Genomic DNA, 18817 nt, shown 5'->3' with positions numbered 1-18817 from the left:
CACACATAATCCAGTGTTACTAGATGCTTGCTAAAAACAAGCTACTCTGTTTTTATGTGATTCAGTCTGAAATGGTTTTGTCCTATTCAGATCCTTATAACTTCTAGACACCAGCTCTGAGCTTCCAGAGCATCTCTGGTTTGGCCCAAGGCAGCAACATGTAAATAAGTGTCACCAGTCTAGTAATACTAATAACATATCACCTTGAACTGATAGATGAGCTCTCCCAGTGGTTTTACAAGAGATTATTAAAACATGGGAAAGAGTTCTGATCCCCGTCAGGCTCTGTGCAGGCTTCTCATGAACTTGAACACTTTCCTCCAGGATATATGAATGAGGAACCACTGACTGAAGCCCAGAAACGTTGTAAAACAGTGCTCACTACTGCCAACCCATGTAATTGATCCAGAAGGATACTCCCAATGAGAGGTCTCACAAGATCAAACAATGTATCTAAGTCAGCTACTAGAGTAACAAATTCTGTTTGTCTCCCATGATTTGGTCTGAATCCTGACTGAAAATCATGTAGATAATTTGAATCCTCTGTAATCCTCTGAAACTTGTTCCCAATGTCTTCATAACAACTTGCTTCAAAGAAAAGAGTTGGAGACTAGGCAATCCAGTTGGCTTAAGGAATTACCTTTTTAAGAAAGAAATTACTTCCTCCTTCAAACAAAGCAGGATGACTCTCTTCCTCAAAAAACAAACAAACCCACCACACATCTCAGAATTAGCTGGTTATATAACCTGTTAAACACCTTGAAGGAGAGGAGCGCTCTAGCCTACAGACAGCAGCATTCAAATTACAGAGAACTCATATACTTGTGCAAAAGAAATGTAAATTACATCATAAGATGCTGTTTCACTCACCTCTCAGATTCTAACAAATTAGCACCCAGCCCAGAATGAATAAAAATGATTTTATTATCAAGAAAGCTACAAACTCATTCAGCCTGGTTTTAAAAAATGAGAGCTACTATAGATTAGTAAGGCTGACTTCAGCTATGCGCATCCATCAATTCCATATTGTTTTTTAAGTGAGAAAAGATCAACATTCAAAGGACACAATGGACTTTGAGGAAAAGCAAAACACAGAATTATGTTGTTTCTCCTTTGTTTCAGTTTGTTTTTTTCCACTCTCTTTGTCATCACAGAGATCTGAGTATTAGAAAGGAGGGAAATATCCACATTGCCCCTATTCATTTTACAGGAACATTTAAAATATACATTACCCATAACTTGTAGGGCATGGCATACAGAAACTACACCAGTCAGCATGATTGCTACACTGAATAGATCTTTTAACAGCAACCTCTTTTCTTTCACCTTCCCTCCCTCTCCAGGACCAGAAGTTCCAGAACGTATGGAAGGCACATCATTTCCTGGCTGTGTTTCTGCTTGATGTCAAACACCAGAGGAAAGTGCTGAATTCTTCTCAAAATAGAGCAGATAATAGAGAGGAATCTGGGGAAGTTCTGCTGTTAGTATCTGGCAAGAGTTGCAGCTGCCACAAGTGGGTGTGGGGTCATGGCTGGGCCTGAAATAATGTCTGCAAAAGACATTAAACAAGACTAATCTGGGAAGACCCATCACCGTTTCAGACTGTCAAGAAAACAACAAGCAGCTGAGCTTGAATAAAAAGTTGGGCAATTGAATTGCACTAAAGCCAACAGATTTTCCAAAGAAAAACTAAACCATATGAACAGAGCATTCAAATATGAGGGGAGAAATGCTTTCAGAAATAAACAAGATCAGCAAGCAAATGTGTTAAATTCACAAAATTGGTGTTATTCATAAATTCCAGGAGTGAATAATTTCTAAAAGACAGCATCCAGGCTTCGGAGTGACTAGCAGGTAAGTGTTAGGTGAAAGACTGAGTCCATAATGCAGATAAAGAGATCTAGCTACTACTTTATAAGTTGCACTATACAGGGTTTTTGATCTGTCCAGGCAAATTGTAAGACTTTGGTTAACTGACATCTGCTGCTTAATTTGTTTGTTTTTCAAACACAGGGGGCAGTGGGGTAAGACTGCAAAGTTCCCTTAAACACCAGCTGCATAAATAGAACATAAACTTCAGTCTGCACTGGTACTTCAAAATTTTACATCTTTTTATTACCTATGGCAAGCTCTCTTTTGGTATGGTGAGATATCATGACTCTACTTAGTTCTTATATTGACTGGGCCCAATATCTCCAGCATCTTCGAAGTTCTGACAGTGAAAACAGCAAAGTAACATTTTGACCTAACAGTAATCATATCAGAACCATATCACTCTGTGCATGAAGGTTTTGCAGCAATTTGGAGCTGATCATATGATATTGCCAGGCTTTTTGAGGGCCAATTTTATTTTTTTTCTCAGTTTTTTGGGGTTTATTTGAATCTGAAGAAAGCTGATATTCCTTTGAAATACTGTAACTTTCTCTCCAACTCTTTCCAGCCATGGTAGAAATTCACCATCCGACTTGTATATCTTTAACTTATACTGCCAGCCGTATATGTGACTGCAATTTGTTGGTATATTATCACTTCACTCTTGAAATTTTTTATTTGCAACAAAAAAATGATGCATTTGGGTGTTATGTTTTTTAACAACTGGCCTTCCTTTATATAACCTCTCAATACAGAAACATGTTGCTGTTGCCGATGATGATAATGATAGGGAAGCTACGAGCAAGTTATTTTCTTGTATGCATAGGGCAGGTTTGAAATTAGGAGAATTATGATGGTTCAAAGGTAGGGTAAGGCTTTATCTATGCCTAAAGTTTAGATTTTTGGTCAACATGGCTACAGTTGCTTGGTTAGATGTATAGTTCAGCTGGTGTATTATTATTTATATTTTCTTATCATATATCACTTTTCTTTTCTCATATGTACTTTTTTCTTTCTAGTAGCCCTTTTTTGTTTCCAATTTTGATTTTCTTTTCCTGTACTGTTTTCATGAGCAATGATACTTATTTTCTATCTTTAATAGATCATAAAAAGAACTCTTTCTAATAGAAGCCTTCCATAAGTCACTTTTCCAGCTGTTATCTGAATAACTAATTTGATCCAGCATTGTACATTATTTCAAAAAGTTCATCCAACAAAAGTATGAAACAAATTAAAAAGCCTTTTGTAACTGCTGACATTTATATACGAGATGTCTGATGTTTTATTATACGAGATGTCTGATGTTTTATTTTTATTTTTTTGTAAGCCAATTTAAAGCAATTTATTTCTACTTCTTGATTGTTAAGGTCTTCTTCCAAATAGATAAAAAGTGGCAAACATTTATTTTGGAAAGCTTCCGTGATATATCATCTAATTAAATACACTGAATAACTCCAAAGACCTAATAACATAACTATTGCCATTTTTCTCTTGGAACTAATAAATCACTACATATATTGCATTGCATTTATAGAGGAAAAGGAGATGATCTTTTTTTCATAATGTATATTTTTATTTGGGTCCATTTGCAGATTATTAATTACTCTCTCAGTTTATATGAGATTGTTAATAATAATATTGTTTTAATTTTTGCATCTGTCAATTGAAAAGACCAGACTACTTGGATGATTACATATGCTATGCTGATATATTATGATAGCCTAGGTTCTTGGGAAGAACACAACGTCTAGGAAAGCCAACACTAGCTATAGAATTGGCAGCTGTGATTTTACATTATTATGAAGATAATGATGGTATACCCATTTTCCTTCTGATGGAGTCCAGAGTGATTTACAATGGAATAGTCAAAAACAATCTAAATAAAAACAATCTAAAATACTCAAGCATTCAGCAAAACTTTAAGGTTCATTAAAAAAAAGACGAAATGACCACCCATGGGTATAAAGTATGTTATTTGCTAGCTTATTAATACAAGATAATGTTTTACTCAAAACCCAATGCTATTTTAATACATTTTCATATGCAAGCAGAAGTGTTCTGGAATTAATTATATAAACACACAGAGAGAACAAGTCTACTGTTTTTCCCAGTCTTCCAAATATGTCATATTATTTAAATTTAATAGAAACTACTCTATAGCATTTTCACAAGCAACTTGTGCACAATTCAGCAAAATGAAACAAATAAAGGAATTGCTTTTTTAAAAACATTATTTTGTTTTCTATCAGAACAATTAAATTGATGTGATGTAGAGCTTTAATTTTATGGAAATATTCTTTTTGCTTTTATATGTTACTATATAATAAATGAATGAAATTTTTGTACCTAGTGTGGCTATATCAATTCCTGTAGTTACCGGTAGAGCCACATCAGAAACAAGAACAATCAGAATCAAGCTGCTTCTTTGGGGTATTTGACTCAAATATGAAAGTAGGATTAAATATTTAATAATTACCCTTTTGAAAGCATAGTATTACATAAATATTATAATTTCAAAATAACCTATTTTCAAAATTATAATTATGAAATTATTTTCAGAATCATAACCTATTTTTCAAAGCACCAGAAGGCAAGTCCAGAAACAATGGATAGAAACTAATTATGGAAATAAGCAACCTAGATCTAAGGAGAAATTTCCTAACTGTGAGAGAACAATTAATGCGTTGCCTTCAGAAGTTGTAGGGGCCTATCACTGGAGATTTTTTAGACACTAGATAGCCACTTATCTGGAATAGTATAGGGACTCCTACACAAGCAGGGTTTGGGCTAGAAGACTTCCGAGGTCCCTTCCAACTCTGTTCTATGTACTATGTTCTATAACATGGATCATATGCACAAACATAGCCCAACAAGGAACTGTGTATAAAAACAAAAGCCATAAGTGAGCTCTTAAATTTATAGACCTATCAATAAATAAATCCCAACAGAATGAAAAAGATAATAATAAAATTGACCAGGCAATCAGAATCCCAAATTGTTGCAAAGCCTTCATGCACAGAGACATGATATGGTTACTGTTAGATCAAGTTTTTACTCTGTTTTTTTTTCTTTTCTTATGTCACAACTTTGAAGAACGCTGGAGACATTTCATTGAGATGAATGTCTCTATAATTCAATAAATAACATGGAATTTAGAATATTTATTATTTTGCCACTTTATAATAGGTTGCACTGGATTACTCATCTGTTTTGCAATATGTTGGCTTAAAAGGTATTGCTATGACTAAACTAAATGGTATTCTTTAGATCTACTACAACAGAGATTGAAAATCATTTTAGGATGCAAACTGATTAAAGAAATGAACACAAAATGAAGAGATTCTGAAATAATAATTTTGAATTTATAATTTAATTAGAAGGGAAGTAATGTGATCGTTTGGACTTTCTCTTCAAAATTAATTTTTTTACCTTTATATATTTCACTAATTTTTGAATCTGCCAATATTCTGATGGCAAATCAGTGTTAATTTCCTGATGGCGTTCAGGCTGTTCATCCTCTTCTTCACTCTCAGAAGAACTTTCACTTGCATCCTCACTTTTCAGTGGAAGTTTACTAAACCAAAAGAGAAGGAAAAGTGGAGCAAGAAAGGGAGAATCACAGCTAGAAATGATAACCACATTAAATCAAAAGCACAATCTATAAGTATATAAATTTGAAATTATTGAGGCAGAAATTTAATGCAAGCCACACTAAGATGGGAATAATACATTCGACTTATGCATGTATTGAACAAGATTTGAAAATGTGCTCCATAACAGTTGACAATATGAGTAACAGAATAATAGAGGTGGAAGGGATCTTGAAAGTCTTCTAGTCCAACCACCTGCTCAACCAGGAAAGCCTATATCATTTCAGACAAATGTCTAATCTCTTCTTAAAAACCCACAATTTTTGCAGACAAGTTGTTCCACTGATGGTAGCAGCATCTTTTAAAACAGTATCCTTTTTCAGTTTTTCAAGTCAGAAAACAAGATACAAGGTGCAGCTCTTTAATGACCCAATTTATTAATATAATATTGTTTTTAAAACATTTCATTAAAGTAGTTGCATATGATTTTTGCTGCTGGGAAAAAAAACTCCATTGTTTTCAAGAAGTGCTATGCACTTACTCTCATATTTCACAAATCATTTGAATTGCATACAATTCATAAAGGAAACCAGCATCTATTTAATCAGAAACGATTAATGCAGTTGAATCTCTTCCTCCTGAACGCCAAGGTATATGTCTTGCTTTTATTTCCTGTTAGCTGCCCAGAGTAATATGTTATATAAATTGAACAATAAAGTGAAAAAAACTTCTGAATTACCCAGCTGCAACACTGTTAAGAAAGTATAAGATAGATCAATATTATTACCCCATTCCACATAGTGAGATGAAATTACAGAGACTGGTTTATCATCTCATATGAATAAAGTAAATGTTAAAAAAAATCCAGTTTTGATTTTTTGTTTTAGTATAGTTGTAGATTGAAGAATTTGGGAAATGGATTGACTCCTTTTCCAAAAGTCTTTTTTTTTTCTTTTGAACAATTTTTCAAAGCTAAACAAGCACCTTATTTCTGAAGCTAAATGTATGTTTTCTTCTTCGTGTGGAACAACTGAAGAATTAATATACATGCAACTTTCAGTATAAAAACAGCTTGTAAAAGAAGGATGAAGCATCCTTTGTGATTTCAATTATATTTAGAACAATCTCTTGCAACATAGTAATAATTAAAAATGATCAGAAGACATTATATGTGTTCTATGTATCCTATGTAATATGTCCTCACTGTATTATGCTATTATTTTATAAAATTAGCATGCAAAACTGTATATTAATATCCTCATTAATAATTATAAATTCTTATCTAATTATAAACAAAATAGCTAAATTCTATAAGGAACTGAATTACATCACATTTACATAATCTTCTAAACTGACACAGTGTGGGAAAAATTAAAATCATTTTTTAATTGCACGATTTTTTACTGATGGAATACTGTGAAATTGGAGAAACAATGTGACGAACTATGAAAGTCATTGGAATGGATGTATTTGTTTGCTTTTCAGATTTTGATACTAACTTGGTCCCAGAACACTGAAGAAGAGAGAAAGCGAGATTACTAAAAATGAAAACAAAACCATACAAAAGCTTTCCAAACGGGTATTTAAATTTCAGGGCACACTGTTCAAAACTGAGATCTGTCGCTATACACTGCTTAAGAAATGTGAGCTAAGGAAATGTCTATTAAGAGCCAAGTTACTAGAACAATAAGCCAAGCAATCATCATTTCTCTGTCTGTGATTGGAAAAATGGTAGCAGATGCAAATATAACACAATTCTGCCAGAACCAACAGGTTTATATTTTCAGCTTGGGAGTTCCCTGTTTGGTCATGCAGAGAAGTGGGAACACCAGAAAATTTTCCATTTGAAAACTTAATAAGTAAGATTCGTATCTGAGTCTAACACTGATTTTACAGACTCCTGCACATAAAAATAGTAAAAAAAATAACAACCATAAAATAAGTCAGTCAAATACAATTCAATCATTTCAGTTTACTTGTTTGAGACGCTGAAATCATTTGTTATCTTGTTCATGTTGAAAAATTGTGATTTTAATTCAAGCAAAAGAAAACTATGCATTATTAAGACTGCGTACCTTTTAAGAGAGGCAGTTGGTGTTCCAGTGGATCTTTTTTTGCTTTCTGGAGTGGCATGTTTGATTTCTTTTTCATCACATTTTCTTGCTGCTTTGCCTCTAAAAGGATTTAACATTTATTCTTTGACAATTAAGGATATAATGAATATATAATAAATGTTTTAATTTCTGAAGTAAGTCTATTAAAGGCTAAAACTGATTAATGTCATACCATTTAGACTGAATAATTTGTTAAAGAAGCATAAAGAACTGATGTCATCACAAATTATCAGCAAAATTTGCTGAATCTAGAATTATAAATGGGCCATAATTCAGCTCAGTTAAGTGCAGCAAAGAATAAACCTAATGATTTCAATGGACCTATGCACAGTTAATTCTCTCTTGGATTGCGGTCATAGCATTTTGTTATTAAAAGCAGATTCAGACTTTTTTCTTCTTTAAACTTTTTTTTTATTACAGCTATTGATTTAACTTTTCAAAATTACTTTGTGTGAAGCTGGGCAAGAGCTACAATGAAAATATGAATGTTCTAATACTGTAATGCATTTCAATTCATGGTGCAATTCACAACTTGTATGGATAACTATTGCAGTTCTTGCAGTAAGTAATATGTCTCTGATAAGCACCTCCTATAATCCTTTCTCTGATCTTTCTTGAATTTAGCTGATGGGCCATTATAACTAATGATCAATGGTGCTGAATATACTGTTACAGTGAAAATCTAGATTGCACACATAAGTAAATGTTGTAATATAGGTAGGTCTCAAGTTACAACCATTCATTTAGTAATCATTCAAAATTGCAACAGCACTGAAAAATGGACTTACACAACCATTTCAGCATCCCCATGGTCATGTGATCAAAATTTGGATGCCTGGCAACTAGTTCATATTTATGACATTGCCCAAGGCCCTGTGATCATCTTTTGCAACCTTCAGACAAGCAAAGTCAATGAGGAAGCCAGATTCACTTTTAGTTAACCACCATGCTAGTAACTTAACAACTACAGTGATTCACTTAATAACTGTGAGGAGAAAAGTCATAAAATAGGGCAAAACTCACTTAACAATTGTCTTACTTAGCAACAGAAATTTTGGGCTCAGTTGTGGTTGTAAGTCACCTCTACTTTTTTATGTGCAGTATATACAGAATCTTTTTTCCACTAAGCATGCCAGTTGGATATCATAGACAAAATGTGGTTGTGCAAAAGCCTTTGAATGATGTTTTTTTTACCAGAAGATTTGCTATCCTCTAAATTCCTTTTTTCAAAGATATACAAGCTGAGCTGGAAGAACTGGGGTCCTAAAAACGTCCTATCTCTCCCAGACCATAGATGCGCAGAATTACTGGAACCCAAGTGATCTTGAGGGGCACCTGCTTCTCTCCTCTACCTGAATTCTTTATGACATATCAATCTTCATATAGTTCCAGAATATTGAATTTGTTAAAAGTTTTGTTTCAAAAGGGCTAATTAACTGGTACTTTACATAAGGGTAACCACAATAAAGAGATATTTACTCAAATACCTAGTAACATATCCAACTGATAGCAATATATTTGAATTCTATTGTTGTTGGGCTTCTATATTTGCTTTTTATTTTTTTTTCTCTGTGCTATATATATTACCAATCATGAAAATGGAATTAGGACATCTTAAGAGATCCAGAGGAAAAAAAATGGCACATGGCTATATTATAATCATCTGTGTAACCAACCACAAATAATTTATTAAATGTATATGGTGCTCAACACCCAGCAACTCTGATTCAGACTTTTTTTTTGAGCTTGTATCCCAAGCCAGTTGTTTCTCCTGTCTTCTACTTTGCTTGGTTCTGAAACCTCAACCTAGCTTAGTCTCTAATTATCAACCTTAGTCTTGCTGTTGGAGCAAAATACTGCCTGTATTATCTGCACATATCCTGTTCTCTGTGTGAAAAGGTAATTGGTAAAGAACCTGTTATGGTGCAATCAATAGAATTTCAGATTCTCAGAAGCAAAGTTAAAATCACTATTTTCTTGTCCAGTTATTCTTCTCAATCTTGCCCTCACTCCTTAGAGGGAAAGAAATAAACACATATTCTGCTTTGTATTATCATTTATGATATAAATGAAACAACAAACCAGACTGGACAATCATAAAGCATTAAAATTTCAAGGTATCATTAAGTTGCTTGTCAAATGTGAACATTTGGAGCCACAAACTTACCTCTTGGATCCTAAATGCTCCAGTCTAAATCATACAGATGCAGTCGTTCCTACCTACATTTGTGTCTGCTTATGAGGCATGTGCAGTACTTAAATTGAAGAGATATGATTTGAATACAAACTTTTCTAATTGCTAAGAAGTCACAAAATAAGGAATAATATTTTTGGAAAGCAAAATATATTTAAATAAAGCTTTTAAAATATAGGAAATTTAAATTTGTTCAATTTCATTTTTTAAAAAATAATGACAACAATATTACATTTCAAACATCCAGGTTAATTAATTATATTTGTCAGAAAATCTAAAAGAATTACATACTCTCGAGTGCCTGTTGTTGTCTTCCACTTAAGAGATGGTTCTAATTTTTTGCTGTCAGGAGGTTTACTTTTTACAAGAGGACTCTTAGGCTTTTCAAATACATTCTTTTCCGCATAGTCGTAAAATTTGGGGGCTTGGCCATATTCTTCTCCCTCAACTGCTTCCATATGTTGATAATGCTTTTCATACTTTGGCTCATCAAAAAATGTATATTTCTAATAAAAGACGAAAATGTTTAGGAAAAAGTCATATTTCCAAATGGGTAAAATATGTTAAGAAATTAGTAAATCAGAGGATAGCTAGGTAGTTTGATTTTCTTAGCATATAAAAGTTGTCAATCATAATTCTTGATTTTAAAAAAGATAGCCTTAGGGAAACTAAATAAAATTTTTGATTAAAAATTCTGTATTTAAAAAAAACACAATTATTAACTAAAATCCTACTTAATGGTCTAAAAATGAATATATTGATATTAAATAACTTTTGCTGCATAGCAGATATTTATGTAGATAACCATTGCTACTAAAATCTTAAGCCTCTGTTCAAAAGAAAAGGATTGATCTGTAGGAAAAATCTGTAACACAAACATGAGCCACTTATTGAAAATAAACACTGCACTAAATATTAAGAGTTTTACTAGAATATGCATTATATTGCAATATTGAATGTGTTATTTACCTACCAAGAAAATCTCAATTTCTTTGCCTATGCAACAAGTGGAAGCTGGTATTTTCCATGGGATAGTTAAGGCTAGCAAGGAAACTGTTTTAAGTCTCATAAAATTGAGGCTGCAAATGTTGAATTTTTCTGAAATACTATAATGAACTAAGTTATATATAACTATTTTAAATATATTTTCTTCTGTTACATTTTGATATCAATATTTGATATAAATACTAAACATAAGAATGGATGGTGTTTTAAAATTAAGCATCTAATAATAATAAGGCACATAGCATTCCACCAGATTAGTAACTTTGTCAAAAAGTGAGACAAAGTTAATGTCTGTCTGTCTGTCTATCTATCTATTTCTTTCCTTTCCTCCCTCCCTCCCTCCCTCCTTCAAGGTGACAAACATAATTATAAAATCATAAAGCTGGAACATCCTGTCTAAGAAAATTCCCAGTTTGGTGCATAATCTGATTTTAAACAATGACTGTCCAGTCTCTATTTAAATATTTTCCTGTCAATAAATCTCACAATATTACTTATTTTTCAGTTCATAATCTTTTAGCTCATATTTAATTCAATTTATTGAAATACCCAGATCCTTTTCATATGTACTACTACTAAGCCAGATCTCTGCCATTCTATATTTCTATCATTTATTTTTTCCCTCCAGATGAAAGACATTACATTTATCCATGCTGAATTTCATATAGTTCATTTAATTGTACAAGCTCATTTCTTTTAATCTTTATTTACTCTTCCAAACGAGTAGTTATACCTTTTAGCACTGTTATCTGTACATCTGATTATCATCCCCTCACCCTTGTCACTAATAAACATTTTGAATATGCCCAAGACATATCTGATTCAATTCTACCTCCCAATTCAACAAGGAGCTATTTAAATTATTCACTTAGCCATTTTTCATCATTTTTAGTTATGAGACCATTTTGTCTTCCCTGTTTAGTTTATTACTTTCGTGTTTCTTGGTAAGAACAAGGCACACAATATTCACCCAATTTAAGTAACTTAATAACTTTGTCAAAAATGAGATAAGGTTAATTTGTTTATCTTTAGCTAACTTCCTAATTGTGGCACTCCTATTTAAGTGCTCACAAATATGCTGTTTAATTATCTCCTGAAAGACCTTGGCCAGAATAGTTATCAAGTTGTGAAAACCATGTTTTCCTTTTTCTGAAAACAGGGTTAACATTTACTCTCCTTCAGTCTTCTAGGTTTGTCCAGGACTTCCAAAAAATAAAATAAGTACTTCTGAAATCTCTTCTAGTTCTTTCAGTATGATAGGATGCAATTCATTTGACCCTGGAGACATAAATTCACTGAATTACCTTTTAGGAGATATTTTACCTTTTCCTTGATTAATCTGATAGGATCCTCTATTAGAAGTGAGGCCAACTAAAATTTTGTTTTCCTTCTTAGAGCAGACATAAAAGACACGCTAAGAATGATTTCTTCTTGTCATCACCTGTTACCAAAAATTTCTTTCTGATGTTCCTGAAAATGTTTTCTGAGTTCTTTGGGGCATTTGTTCACTTTATGTTTTTTTATTCAATCCCTACCGGACCTGACAACTGCTTTGTATCCTTCTTTGAATAAAATAACCCTGGCTATTTGCTATACAAGTCTATTTCTTTGTATCAATTCGGAAAGTACTATGTATATTCACAATCGTCCCAATAGATACCTTCCATTTTTCTTTCAAACAGAAATTGTTTGCAGATATACCTATACTATAATATGTTTTAGAGGATCTCTCATCCTTCCCTAATACGTTTCTTTTTCTGGATGTAAAGACATCGAAACTGGCCTACCATCTGTTTAAATTTACTGTTTTATCTATTTAAATTTATTATTGTGAAGCCCAGTGTACAAGTCAGACTCTTCTTCCTCCCCTTGCTACCATGAAACCAACCCCAGTCATTTAAAATATATGTCTATTAGTAAAAATTATATTCAAGATAGTAAATCCTTGTTCCTTCTTCCATCTTCTAACAAATGAAGTTGTCAGCAAGGAGAGAAATTAGTTGGACTCCTGACTCTGGCAGAGTTAACATTTCTAGCTGATGTCAGTGAAGTTTAAATCTCCCATTGTCACAATTTAGAGCCCCTTTAAATGTTTAGTCATTTGACACAACACTCCTCATCTCTACTTTTGGCTTGTTCAGGTCTACAATAAATCCTTACTACTTGTATGAATTTTGTTTTTCTTATTGTTATCCAAACACTTGCAACAGGATTTCCATGCTCTATGAAACACCTCTTCCCTTTTAATTGAGTCAGTGTGCAGTCAGTGTAAAGTTTATTTTAGATTTTTATTTATTGATGATGTCATTATTTCTCTATGGATTATGAGAGTTAGCATTTTATTCCCTTACCTCAAAAACTTAGCCATTTTTAGCTTACTTGCAATGAATGTTTCTATGAAAATGCAACATCTAAAAATATGAAGAAAATGATTTGCCATAAATGCCATTATAACTGCTATTTTTTATTAAAAATCTTATTCTGATTTGCCAGCAATATTTAAGTACTAAAGCTGCAACATTGTAACAGCTATGCGTGCTGTGTCAGTTTAAAGTATCCCTAATGCTGAAATCAAAGAAAGCTGAAAAATAATGAATATTTTTATTCAAATAATAAGAGATGAAGTTAGAAAGAGGAATGGTTCTGATTATTTAAAGCATTGTCAAAGACAGTTGATCTTTTTTGTTAAAATATATTTTCCCGCTTTAAAATTATACTACTGCTTAAAGGAAAAACATGTGTAGAAAGATGAGCAGAGACTTTTTGCCAACTGCTGCAGACCTAAGCTTGGAAATAAGTTCCATTAAAATCAAAACAGCTTCCAAATAAGTGTGTTAAGGATCTAGGAAATAAATTTACTGGCAAAATTCCAGGCTTAGAGATAAATTCCTGAGCCAGCCATAGATATTTTCTATGGTTCATGCACAAATGAAAAAATATTATAGATAAAATATTTAAAAACTGGTTCCTAATAACTTCATTCAAAATACTTTCTTACGTTTTACTTTCAACAATGAAATGAGTATTGTATTTACCAATGATTTTCATCATCAAAAAAGTTCTAATTTTCTTTAAAGCTTTTCATAATCTCTTATATTATCTGCTCTATTTTCACTTCTGTGACTTAGTTCAGCATTATATCATCTAAATAAAACGTTGAAATATAATTTTTGATCACTGTGCTCATGTTTATAAAAGCACAAGTAAGGCAGTCTGTAATATAACAAGGACTATTTAGCAGAATTTAAGTATCAGTCAGATCTAATAATTCTGGGCAATGTACCTGATACAATTAAAATTGGTTTCCATATATATTATAAATCACCAAAAGAATTTAATCAAAGAACCTATTGGTGGACTTACATGTTTCATTGACTCATAGTTGTTTAACAATGCTTTATTGAATTTACATGCCATTTGGGGGGTTACTGAGTTCAAGTACACATAATGCTCTCTACAGATATTCCCTCCCACAACCTTATACGAGGTCTGAGAAAGAGATCTAAAGTCACTCTGTGAGTTCCACTGATGAGGGTAACTAGAACCTGAGACTTCTTGCATTTTATCCAACATTCACACAACATAATAAACCAAACAACCAAACTGTGACTTAATATGTGTTAACTTGGCCAATGTGTGATTGTATTTGTGCATGTATAAATATATATTGCAAAAACAGACCAAACCAAAATAAGATACAAAGCCACATAAAAAGAACTAAGATATGCAAGCTTTCAAGCTATTCACCATACAGATGAGAACTAGAAATATAATAACAAGAAATACATACCTGCTTAACCATATTTTCTACAAATACTGCTGATCGTTCTCTTAAAAATGTGACAAGATCTTTATATATGTCACTTTTCCTCTCATAATCAATTTCCTCTTTCTCATTGCTTCTTCCCTATAAGAAAACCAAGTTTTAATAATTTTAAACTGATCCACACATTTTTTTAGAAACATGCATAACGGTAATCCAGTTCACAATCACAAATGCTGTAATAAAAGAAAATAAGTTGTATTCTAATTCATAACTACTGTAGAAAACAAATAGCATAAATCAGTATAGAAAGCAACAGCAGGAATGGAATGTAGGTGGACAGAACCATCACAAAATTGTTTGGGTGCAAAAATTGAAACCTAAGATAATTATGCATTCAAATGTCTTATTAAAAGAAAAGTGTTTATGTTAGTGACTTCCAAGTAACCCAACAATTTTAACCAGTAAGCAAACATTTATAGACTCAATCTCTGAAATAAATGCCACAAAGCTTTGCTTTAATTACTTACACCATTTAAGAATATTCCTGCTGTGCTACAAGTAACAAACATAACATCTGTATCACGTGGTTTAATTGATAAATAGCAAATTTCCCCATGTACTTGTCTCCAAGGTGGGGCACGACATCCATTGAAGAATTCATAATCTGAAAAAACAAGAGCAATGTTTTAGTCCCCTTTTATTTACCCAATAGAGGAAAAAAGGTGGTAAATAAACTTCCAGTGTGATATTAGTGCAGATGAAACATTTCATATTCAGTCAATCATATTAATAAAAAAGAGGGCCAATTTGATGTAAGCCATCAGGATAGAAACCATGAATTCTAATTCCACCTCAGGCACAAAGCCAACTTGTTGACCTTGGGCTAGTCAGTCTAGGAAGGAAGCAATGGCAAACCACTTCTGAAATCTTGCAAAAAAAAAAAAAAAACTGCAGTGAGTTGTTCAAGCATTGCCAAAACTTGACACAACAATTTGAGAGACCCTGCATAATAAAAATTAACAATATCAAGTAAAATAGATAATATACCATGCCTCAGCATGAAGCATCTGCAGATAACCCTCACAGAGACCACAAATGGGACCAGCAACTTCATCGTTGAACAAAATCATAACTAAGGGGGAAATCCAGTGAATGTAATTGCACTTTCCTTTTCCCCACTCCCCCAACCTTTGGAATGCTCATTCTGGTTCTAGGAAAATTGACAGAAAGGGAATTAATGATTGTACCATTTGGATTCATTGGAGAGGAAAAGATTACAAGAGATTAAGCAGGAACACAACGGGGAATGCGCAATGAAATCAAGTGCTGATACCAACAGCCATGAGCACTCTATTCAAACAGGTTGGTGTATTCCCCATTGTGTTATTCTTTTGTTATCCCTTCCTCTCCAATCTTTCTATTCTGCAAAGAGGGGGGCACAAGAAAAACAATACATCAGGCACAGAACAGTGGATACTGACTGTAATGGTGATCACGTGCCTGAGAGATGCTGCAAAAGTCATAAATGAGGTTAATGATTATTTTTATTATAACTTAAAATGGTTGCTGAACGAGGTGGTTGATATATCAGGGTTACCTCTATGCCTTGTGCCATATTAGGGAACTGTATTGGAAAGATATGAGGGAGGTTTTTATACTGAAGGAAGAAACATTTAATAAACTGTGCTATGCTGATGAAACCATATTGATAACTGAAAATACATCTGCAAGTTCTTTTCAATGATGTTAATGAAAAAAACAAGACTAAATTTACAAGTAAAAAAGGGAGAACTAGTTATTTATTAGATTTACATTTATTGTGAGCTCAGTTACCTCTTCATTAGATCTATATATTCCTGACTGGATAAGACTGCTACATTAATGTATTGTGGTTGGAGATGGTGGATTCTTCTTTAAGAGAGGAAGTTGTTCCTCCAACCCTCAAAAAGGTGTTACTCGCCCTTTCCTCAAGAAGCCATGATTAGATTCCACCATACTGAACAACCTTCGTCCAATATTCAATGTTCTCATTTTAGGGAAGATTGCTGAGAAAGTGGTGGCACAAAAGCTTCAGAGAATTCTAGATGAAGCAAATTATTTCAGCCCCTTTCAATTAGGTTTCAGATCTGGGCATGGGTCAGAGAACAGAACTGTATTTTTGGTGGCCTCTAATGAGAACAAGATAGAGGTCATGCATCTATCCTTGATCAAGGATGACCTCTCAGTAGCTTTTGATACATCAGTCATGGTATCCATCTCGAGCAGCCTCGGGAACTGGATGTGCTGTTTTTTTGTGCTGTTTTTTCCCCCCTTCCAGTCAGTATTTATTGGCAATGAGAAATTATTCCCTCACCCCTAATATGTGGCGTGCCACCAAGCTCTCCACTCCTATTTAACATTAGCCATATAAAAGATACTGGGTGAAGTCATCAGGTCTGGGGATCCATGGAAGTATAGAACCCATTAAATGGCTACATTGTCTGAAAGTTTTCCTAGTTTATATTATGGATTATAACCATATTTTAATAGTTTTGTTTTAATTACTCCACTGTTTGGCTTTATGTTTTAACTGTGACACTGTCCAGAGACAAGAATGAGATGGGAGGGGAGGGGCTATAAACAGAGATAAACGATAACAGGTATAGCAACCAGTCTTAGAATTGGTTGTGAAAATATTGAAATTGTTGAAAATTTCTGCCTTTTAGGAACAACTATCAAGAATAAAGGAACCAAGCAATTAAAAAATATGCCATAAACTAGCAATTGTAGAATAGCAAAGAAAGCCTTGGAAAATATATTCAGATGTCATAATATCTCTATACTGTACAAAGATCAGAACTGTGTAGATAGCTATTTTCCCTGTCTGTGGAAGTGGGTTTAAAAATTATAAATATAAATACCTAAAAATTGTTAACTTCCCTCTTCCCTAACATGATCAGTTTATGGTGAAACTCCTGTCAATTTATCAAATTCTCCATTATCCTCATGAACCCAAAATGTTTGAGAGTCTATCTTTTATTTAATTTAATATACAATTTTTAAAAAATTATAAGAATAAAAAAGCACAATTTGAACCTGATATATAGTCTAGTGATTCAAGGACTGCATCTTCCATTGGCCCAGAGAAATGCTTAAGCAATTCTACTTCATTTTTCACAGCAGCTGGTGTTAATCTCACTTCTCTGTAATTAGAATAAATTAATTACATTCTAACAATATTTAAAGATTCAATCAAAGAATATGTTGGGCTTCTTTTTCAAAGCAATTCCATATACCACAGAAAGACTACTAACTGCTTGGCTAATTAGCTTTAAGGCAGAAATTCTCATACATAACACTGGACCACTTGGTTTGGGAAAGAGTATCAAGGGCTGTTGGCAAAGAGGAAACTACCAAAAATTAGGTTTAGACTTCAGGTGGATATTTGTGGAAAAATAAATTCCTGTTTTCTGACAACCTTCCATTTTTCCTCTGACAAACTGTCTATGATAGCACCCAATGTCCCCAAAATACTTGTGAGGAAGGCAAAAGGGCAAGGCAGAAATCTTTGTATGTACTTTCTTAATTTATTCTCAGATGAAAGCCTATATGTGACAATATTTGAAGAGTAAACTGCAGAAGCACCAAATTCAAAATTACTTTCTATGACTTTCTTTTTCCAAATTATTGGGAATTATTTGAATTTTCAGTTAATAATCACAAGAATAATTATTTTAAAAAATGTAAAAGTATAAGATTTGCCCACTTTATGTAAACTAATATTATCTGAAATATACTCACTGTGATATCTGTTTCAGTGAGCTGTTGAGCAACTGCATATCCAATTGCTGAAGTAGTAGGGAAATTTTCATTTTAATTTCATTGTCTGATGAATCATCCTTTTTAATTTTGTCTAGTAAACGAAGCATGGACAAATCCTCTCCTTCAATTGTTCCATATCCAGGGCCAAGAATTTTCATAATGGGATCTCTATTAGCTATAAGTAATTTACATTATATAAAAAACTCAGATTGAATTTTTGAAGGTCTTGGTTAATTACAAATAAATATGAATTTGAATGAAAAATTAACCCATTAATTGTAAAACATCTCATTTTAGCATCATTTAGCCTATTTATGATTTTGAATCATGATCTCTCATCCCTTGATTGGCAATTTCTATTCAATGGATGCAATACTGTTGAAGACTATTACAACATATTTTTACATGAAGTCAAAAGAGTCATCAAACTATATGTACCAATAACAACTTCAAAAACCAGAAAAAACAGATTATC

General features: G+C 32.9%; 1 protein-coding gene and 1 long non-coding RNA gene across 5 annotated transcripts in view; one reads left to right on the top strand and one right to left on the bottom strand.

Annotated features, from left to right (window-relative positions):
• Positions 1-18817, bottom strand: part of ODAD2 (outer dynein arm docking complex subunit 2) — a 97543-nt gene that overhangs the window by 62185 nt on the left and 16541 nt on the right. For 3 of the 4 annotated variants that reach the window (XM_087916877.1, XM_026710019.2, XM_087916876.1), the window contains 7 exons: positions 18322-18517; positions 17617-17723; positions 15069-15205; positions 14566-14682; positions 10062-10276; positions 7538-7636; positions 5302-5446 (listed from right to left, as the gene is read on the bottom strand). In XM_087916877.1, the coding sequence (XP_087773003.1) occupies positions 5302-5446; positions 7538-7636; positions 10062-10276; positions 14566-14682; positions 15069-15205; positions 17617-17723; positions 18322-18517 (1016 nt within the window). Of the gene's footprint in view, positions 1-5301; positions 5447-7537; positions 7637-10061; positions 10277-14565; positions 14683-15068; positions 15206-15588; positions 15667-17616; positions 17724-18321; positions 18518-18817 lie in introns of those variants that run through there. The other variant, XM_087916879.1, reaches the window with a different exon arrangement.
• The window catches only part of LOC148123928 (uncharacterized), a 37008-nt gene continuing 19796 nt past the window's right edge, over positions 1606-18817 (top strand). The window contains exon 1 of the long non-coding RNA XR_015740195.1: positions 1606-1854. This is a non-coding gene — a long non-coding RNA (uncharacterized LOC148123928). The remainder of the gene's footprint in view (positions 1855-18817) is intronic.

This window comes from Pseudonaja textilis, chromosome Z (assembly GCF_049901715.1).
Source record: "Pseudonaja textilis isolate UNSWEBS1 chromosome Z, rPseTex1.2, whole genome shotgun sequence".
In the NCBI taxonomy this organism is placed as follows: Eukaryota; Metazoa; Chordata; class Lepidosauria; order Squamata; family Elapidae; genus Pseudonaja; species Pseudonaja textilis.
Note: the sequence above shows the minus strand (reverse complement) of the source record. Positions and strands in the feature narration are given on the sequence as shown.